This window comes from Leptodactylus fuscus, chromosome 5 (assembly GCF_031893055.1).
Source record: "Leptodactylus fuscus isolate aLepFus1 chromosome 5, aLepFus1.hap2, whole genome shotgun sequence".
Taxonomy (NCBI): Eukaryota; Metazoa; Chordata; class Amphibia; order Anura; family Leptodactylidae; genus Leptodactylus; species Leptodactylus fuscus.
This window is the reverse complement of record NC_134269.1, coordinates 188,671,049-188,679,500: the sequence shown is the minus strand read 5'-3', so window position 1 is coordinate 188,679,500 and position 8,452 is coordinate 188,671,049. Positions and strand designations below refer to the sequence as shown.

The 8,452-nt window shown below is 31.2% G+C and overlaps 1 protein-coding gene across 1 annotated transcript; it reads right to left on the bottom strand.

Annotated features, from left to right (window-relative positions):
- Positions 1–1,310: 1,310 nt before the first annotated feature.
- HAND1 (heart and neural crest derivatives expressed 1) lies at positions 1,311–3,405 on the bottom strand. Its single transcript, XM_075276400.1, has 2 exons — positions 2,908–3,405; positions 1,311–1,412 (listed from the first exon to the last, which is right to left on the bottom strand). The coding sequence occupies exons 1-2, from the start codon at positions 3,403–3,405 to the stop codon at positions 1,311–1,313; spliced, it is 600 nt and encodes a 199-aa protein (XP_075132501.1).
- Positions 3,406–8,452: the final 5,047 nt, after the last annotated feature.

Below are 8,452 nucleotides of genomic sequence, written 5' to 3'. Positions count from 1 at the left end.
GGGCAGCGGTAGCGGTCGCTACTGGGCCCTGGAACCTGATGGAGCCCCAAAGCCCCTCTGCTACATAAACTATTACACTATTCTAAATAGCAAAAGGTACTTAGGGGCCCCATTACAAATTTTGCATTGGGTCCAAAAATTCCAAATTACGCTTCTGTATTATTTGTATATTACAAGACAGTTTTTCTCATATTTCTTAAAATTAAAAAAAAAAAAAAACACTTTTAAAAGAAAAAAAAAATACAGCCAGAAATTAATCTCATTTCGAGTGATATTTTTTTTCTTTTTTTATGTTATAAACAACAGAAACATTTCTTGTAGTGAGTGATGGAAACATGAGGTAGCATACATATGTTACAGTCTGGTCACACACATAGGTAGTTAAATGCATTCAACGTCTGATCATTGAAACATATTTTTTATTATGTACAAAAGGAAAAAAAAGAAAAGAATTGGGATAAAAAACACAAAGTCAGAGTTCACTTATTACAGACAACTAGACGGGTAACAAGGGGGCCGCCCCCACCACGGGAAGCCAACGCACCTAAAAATGGTCAGCGCTCTGTTTTTAATTTACAGATTATTTTATGTGCCCGCAGTGGTACCATAAAGTTGACATTTAAAGATGGGGGAGACAGATCACAAAATATGATTTATGATGGCGGGTACAAAAAAAAATCCAATAATCTCCAAATATGATTTCCTAAAAATCGCATATTATCACATAAAAAATAGTTGTCAGTGTAAAAAATTTTTAAGGAACATAATAATCGTGAAGTTAAATTTTAAAAAGACCAAAAAATTATTTGAATTATTTTCAGTGTAAAACTTCTTGTGCTGTAAAAAAAAAAATTTCAAAAATTTGCCTAGGCCGTACCGAATGAAAGCGATATAACAAAAGAAAAAAAATTCACAAAAAAAGTCAAATTAAATTAAAAAGAAAAAAAATCCCTGAGTCAATGGAACAAATCTCTAATGGTCCAGCTTTATATATATATATATATATATTTTTTATATATACAATTTTCTAGGCCCTTCAAGACGAAATCTGTTGAGGGCAGTTTATAATTTGCAGTCCTTTCATGAAAACACATGGCAATCATTTGTGCACAATCCTGTCTTCAAAAAATTCTTTAAAGTCTTTTTTATTGTCCAAAAATATATAGATTTTTTCTTTAATTGCACATAAATACAGATGACTGTTCTTTCCCTCCCCAGCCTGAAGAAGAGCGCTCATCACATATATTCCTTGTAATCTCTCATTGGTAGGATACAGTTACAGTGCATTCAGAGCCTTTAATATGACTTTCTTAAGGGTTTAGTTCTAAGGCCCAGACCTGTTGTGGCCACCCCGTCCTTCCCTTTATTTTCTTCTCTCCTTGGGATGTACCATTCCAAACGCCTTCAGTTTGCTGCAAAAATTTAAAAAAAAAAAAATCACAGTTAATTCAATGGAAAAAAATAACATCTATATACCGTATATATACATTGTTAAAAAAATATAATAATTGTTATAATTAGAACTTAAAACAACATTATTATTATATTGTATTTTTTGTAAAATAAGTATAAAATAAAAATGATAAATGAGATTTAAAAAAAAAATACAAAATTTAAGCGTTTTAAAATTTTCTTTTTGATATATTTGAAATTTCATCAGATATTTGACTTTTAATTTGTAATTTTCTAGAATAGCAAAAAAAATGTATATTTTATTTCCAAGAGGCACTTGGGAGGAAGAATAAACATTCGTTGCTCAGCTGCTTTTCTATGGTTAGCGTCATGTATCATGTGTATGGTAAATATAAACCAAATCAGCGAAATTATTTGCAACCTTGTGTATACTAGAATTCAGCAACATTTCAGGATTATGTTTGGAGACCTCTTGAGAATCATTAATGTGTTTTATGACTCAAGAACTTTCTCACTTTTTCTTATGAGAACTTGAACAGCAAACACTGGACATGTTTACAGAGCTGAGAGCTGAATTATAAAATGTTATTAAGTGTGTGACATAATATGTCAGTAATACAGGAAGAGATGTGGGATGGGAGAGAAAGGAGAAAGAAAGAAAGAAAGAAAGAAAGAAAGAAAGAAAGAAAGAAAGAAAGAAAGAAAGAAAGAAAGAAAGAAAGAAAGAAAGAAAGAAAGAAAGAAAGAAAGAAAGAAAGAAAGAAAGAAAGAGAAAGAAAATTAGAAAAAGAATGACGTGTTATATGAGATTAACAAAGAATATATTAAGAAATCAAAACTCCTGCATTTATGATATTCTGTGTCATCACAACAAATGCTTTATGGGGCCTATATAAGAATTTAGAGTTCAAAATAGATGTATGTAATATATGTAAGTTAAAATATGTAGTTAGAAAATATATATAGAACTAAGAAGGAAGGGAAAATATGGACTGGTTAGAAGAGGCTCTAATAAAAAGGATATAGATAACTGGAGAGAGAGAGAGAAAGAATGATAGATAGATAGATAGATAGATAGATAGATAGATAGATAGATAGATAGGAGACAGATACTATAGATAGGTGGATATGAGATAGATAGATAAATAGATAGATAGATAGAAATGTAGACAAAAAGATACAAGAAACTGACAATAATATTTGGTATACATTTGATTCCTTTGTCATTGTTATATATTTTACTTCTATCTTCTTTCTTTCTTTCTTTCTTTCTTTCTTTCTTTCTTTCTCTCTCTTTCTTTCTATTTATTTATATATCTAACTATCATCTTATCCTCTGTTCTTTCATTATATATATATAAAACTAACTATCTGTTCCTTCTGTCACATATATATGTGTTTATCTATCATAGTCATATCTATCTATCTATCTATCTATCTATCTATCTATCTATCTATCTGACATAACACACATATATGAGTGGATCTACTCACAGCTTCTCTCTTCCTCTTGCAGTCCCTATTGTCAATCTTCTTGAGCTCGGCTTTGAAGCCCTCTGTACCCCCAGGTTCATTGTCCTTGGCCAGGACATCCATTAGGTAGCCGATGTAGCTGGTGGCCAGCCTGAGGGTCTTTATTTTGGAGAGCTTGGTGTCGGCTGGCACATTGGGGATACATTCTCTGAGCTCTGCAAAGGCACTGTTAATACTTTCTGTCCTTCTCCTCTCCTTTTTTGGGGGGACTCCTTTCCTCCTGGCTAGCCGACCCCCTAGAGCCTCCAGGCGGCTGCTGCTGCTTTGGGCAGGCCCCACAGTGCCATATTCAGGGCTATAGGGAGGCTGAGTGGAAAATTCTGATGGGGACACTTCTCCTGGATTTAAGACCCATCCTTGGAAGAAAGGTCTCTCCTGGTGGCATCTCGAGCCAGGGGTGAAGATATAAGGTTCTGGCATCATGTGATGATGATGCTGGTAACTCCCAATGAGGTTCATGGCAAAAGCTTCCAAGATCTCCAACCTCCAGCAAATCTATGTCCTTCTGTAGCTATCAGGCTTCTAGGAACTCCCCATAGACTCAAGATCCGAGAAGATCCTCAAACTCCAAGAAGAAGGAGCAGGCTCTAGGCTCCAGCATCCAGCAGTACACTGGGCTCAGCTCCTAAGCCTACATATATATATGGAAGATTAGGGAGGCTCAGAAAAGTCTGAGATACAATAACAGATCTTATCCAGGCTCCAGCTCTGCACCTCAGCACATTAACCCTTCTGCCTCTCCTCAGGGTCTTTATAACCAGCTCAGGCCCTGATGTCAAAATCTTCAGGGAGCCAATAAGAAGCAGAGGGAGAGGGGAGGAGGAGGAGGGGGCAAGGGGTGCAGGAGGCTGCTCATTCACCTGGAGTCCCACTAACCTCACCTAATACTACAGGGGTCACAGCTGCCATTAAACCAATTAAACCTGCAGACCAGTAATGCTCAATGTCTGATTTACTTTTCTATTTTAATAGATGTTATTACTTTTATTTTTTTATATATATTTTGACACCTTTTATATTTTTTTTTATTGGATTTTCCCCCCTTTTTTTGCATTCTTATATAATTCGATGGGATTGATGGGTAAGAACAAGTAAGTAGAATAAGATTATCCATTGTGGTCATGTTTGGGTGAGCAGAGTATACAGGACAGATAATATACATGGTACAGTATGGAGAATCATTGTTATCATTACTATAGATGGAGAGGTAACACTTTTATTACATTGTTATGTCACAATAATTAGAAATAATTATATATATTTATTCATTAGGACTTGTTATTACTACTGCAGAATGTTCATTTTATATTGTAGTATTTATGCATTATATATTTTTATATTATTATTATTATACATATTTAGACTATAAAACATCATAGAATAACACTACTACTATTAATAATTATTATATCAATGACTACTGCTGCAGACACTAAATGTAAGAATGATTATATAAAAGTTATATTAACAGTATTTCAACTACAGATTTACAGTGCAGATATAGCTAATAATATTGTTATTATTATGAATAATAATATGTGTAGTATAGTAGTCTATACAGTGTTTGTGTATATATATATATATAAAATATGTTATATATAGTGCAGTATTTATATAATAATATCACAATATATGTAATATATGTGTGTGACGCAATGTATGTCTATTGTGTAGTATATACAGTGTATATCTATGTGTGTGTGTGTGTGTGTGTGATACAATGTATATCTATCTATAGTGTAGTATATACAGTATATATATTGTATTTCTCCATTACACTATAACACTGAATTATAATGAAACTAGAAAAAAACCCTGAACAATACACATTCGCTAAATAAAAATCTCATCTAACAAATCCCCCCCTCCCATATGATGGCCATACAGTTGGGATTCTTAGGTGTATACAGATGTGTCCTATAATATTAGGTCTGCAGATATTCTCTGCAGATTGTGACTCTTTGGACTCCGATAATTTTACAGCTAAATCTATAATGTCGGGAGTGTCATAGGGGGATATAGGACCGATAATATAATGTCATTGACTTGTAGGGGCTGGTATCTACTGTATCTTACTATTATACTATATGTAGCTATATGTAATATCTGTATCTACATTGTATATACATATATCATACACACAGATAGAGATATTACATATATATACACCCATATATACAGTGTAACATCGTGTATTCTCAGTATTATATCCCGGGTATTTCCTCTGTGTTTAGAATATCCTGTCACAGATTTAGTTGCTTGTCTTAAACTTGCATTTCCCGCAGGATATTATATACTGAAATACAATATTAGTTCTGAGTAACCTTCCCTGACATCAATATAGGCTGGTATAGACTAGTGTGGAAGTGTGTATTTCACAAATTAGTATATTGGGGCTGGATCAATCAAAGTGCCCAAAATAATAAAAACAAAAAAACAAACACCCATTATACATATATATATATATATATATATATATATATATATATATATATATATATAAGAAATATGGGCACAGTTTGCTATATATACTGTATATATAGTATATATATATATATATATATATATATATATATGTAGCTTATATATTTGTATATTTTATATATATATATATATATATATATATATATATGTTTATATATTTTGTTTAATAAAATTCTCATTTATTAAGTAGCTTACATGTATCATTTCTTCTATCATTTTATTATTTTTAATACATTATTTGCCTTATCGTTTCCTTTATTTTACTATTATTTTATTGCATTATTTTTATTATAATTATAATTAATACTATTTTTTCTTTTATTAGATCTACTTGGATCATTTCAGTTCCTATAATAAATCCTACCATCTTCCTACAATAATAGTAATACTTATAACATAACTCCTTGCAGTAGAATTACTATTGGTTTTGTATAGCAGAATATTGTGGTCATGTGACATTTTCTATTAACCCTTTGTGCTGATATAATAGGGGGAGGGGGGGGGGGGGGAGACACCCAGTGTCTCCATTCTCCCCAGAGTAGAGAGCTGGCTGATACTACTGTGTGATCTGGGGCTTATCTTATCAGCTGTTTATGCTATAGGTCTCTGCTTTACCTCCCAATTCCTTACAGTTCTTTCATTTATTGGGGAGCCATAGATAAGTACAAAGCATTAGGGGCCATATAACTATTAGCTCTGCCTTGCTGCCCATATACACATACCTACAGTCCCTGGGTACTGGGCATTGCACGGATGTGTCAAGGAATTTTCCTTTACAATTTAGAGTAAATCACATAGAATTACTAGAAGTCACAATGCTGAGAAAGCTTTTTAGATTTCATCCTGGAAAGCTGGGTGACGACCAATTTGGCTGCAGTTACAGATATCATAGAGCTTGTCATCGAGTTTTCCTACACTAATACCTGTCTATGATGAGATGTATCAGCCTCTCTGGTTACTACTATTCAGGACTCGTGGAAAGTTGAATGGTAACAATGGATAGCTCAAAATATGCTTTATGGGAAAGCTGGGTGACAACCAATGTAGTTGTCTTCTTGTGATTTCCTAGATTCGTAAAAGGCAAACGATCAGGAAGACTTTAGGAAGATTAAAATTGTAGGAAGACTGGATGGGAACTGAAATGATAGCAGCATCCTCTCAATTTATATTAGTTGGGGAACTACAACTCCCAGCCTAAAGAACTGCTTAGAATTATTAACATGGTGCATACTATTAAAGAGAAACAGAGAGGAAATATCTATCTATCTATCTATCTATCTATCTATCATCTATCTATCTATCTATCTATCTATCTATCTATCTATCTCCTATCTATCTATCTATCTCCTATCTATCTATCTATCTATCTATCTATCTCCTATCTATCTATCTATCTATCTATCTATCTATCTATATATCTATCTCCTATCTATCTATCTATCTATCTATCTATCTATCTATCTCCTATCTATATCTATCTATCTATCTATCTATCTATCTATCTATCTATCTATCTATCTATCTATCTCCTATCTATCTATCTATCTATCTATCTATCTATCTCCTATCTATCTATCTCCTATCTATCTATCTATCTATCTATCTATCTATCTATCTATCTATCTCCTATCTATCTATCTATCTATCTATCTATCTATCTATCTATCTCATATCTATCTATCTCCTATCTATCTATCTATCTATCTATCTGTCTATCTATCTATCTTAGATATAAATGGAGAAAACTGAATAAATAAATGAATAATGAATAGAGAGAGATAATATGGAAATAGAATAGATAGATAAATAGATAACTTTGAGAATAATAGATGATATATATGAGATAGAAATATAGATACATAGAAAGAAGATAAATATTTGATTAATTTATAGATAAATATGACAATAAATGGATAGAAATATATAGAAGTAATAATAATTACATGGAAAATAGATATAATAGAGAAAGTAGATAGATAGGAAATCAATTTAAAAATAGAAATGAAATAGATGGATCAAAAGCTGTATATATATATATATATATATATATATATATATATATATATTTATTTATTTATTTATTTTAGAAGATAGATATTAGAGATTAGATGAATTGATGAATTTATAGATAGCACAGATATGTGATAGAATGATAAAATAGATAGAATGATAAAATCTAAGCTATATACATAGAAAATAGATATAAAAAACAAAAAAAACTTTGCAAGTCTTCAGTAGGTGATACATTTTTTAATGGCTAACTCATAATGATGACAGAATATGATGTTTCAAAGCTTCCTCTGAGCTTCTTCTTCAGATAGATAATAGAAAATAGATATGAGCTAATTATATATTATATACAGTAAGATGAAAAATAGGATAATATTAGATACATAATAGATAAATAGGTAGATAGACATTATACAAATAGATATAACATCTATGGTATGTAGAATTCTCTCAATTTACCTGAACTACAACTCCCAGCCTAAAGAACTACCTAGAATTTTTTATATAGTGCATAATATTAAAGAGAAACAGACAGAGGGGATATATATATATATATATATATATATATATATATATATATATATATATAATGTTAATATAGATAAAGAAAACAGAATGATAGAATAAATAAATGAATAGAGAAAGAGAGAGATATGATAAGGATGATAGATAAATAGATACATAGATGCTAGATAGATAGATAGATAGATAGATAGATAGATAGATAGATAGATAGATACAAACAGATAGATAGATAGATAGATAGATAGATAGATAGATAGATAGATAGGAGATAGATAGATAGATAGATAGATACAAACAGATAGATAGATAGATAGATAGATAGATAGATAGATAGATACAAATAGATAGATAGATAGATAGATAGATAGGAGATAGATAGATAGATAGATAGATAGATAGATAGATAGATAGAATAACAATGATAGATAAATAGATGAGAGATCATTACCTATCGATATGTGAAAAACAATAAGATAATTTATTTGAA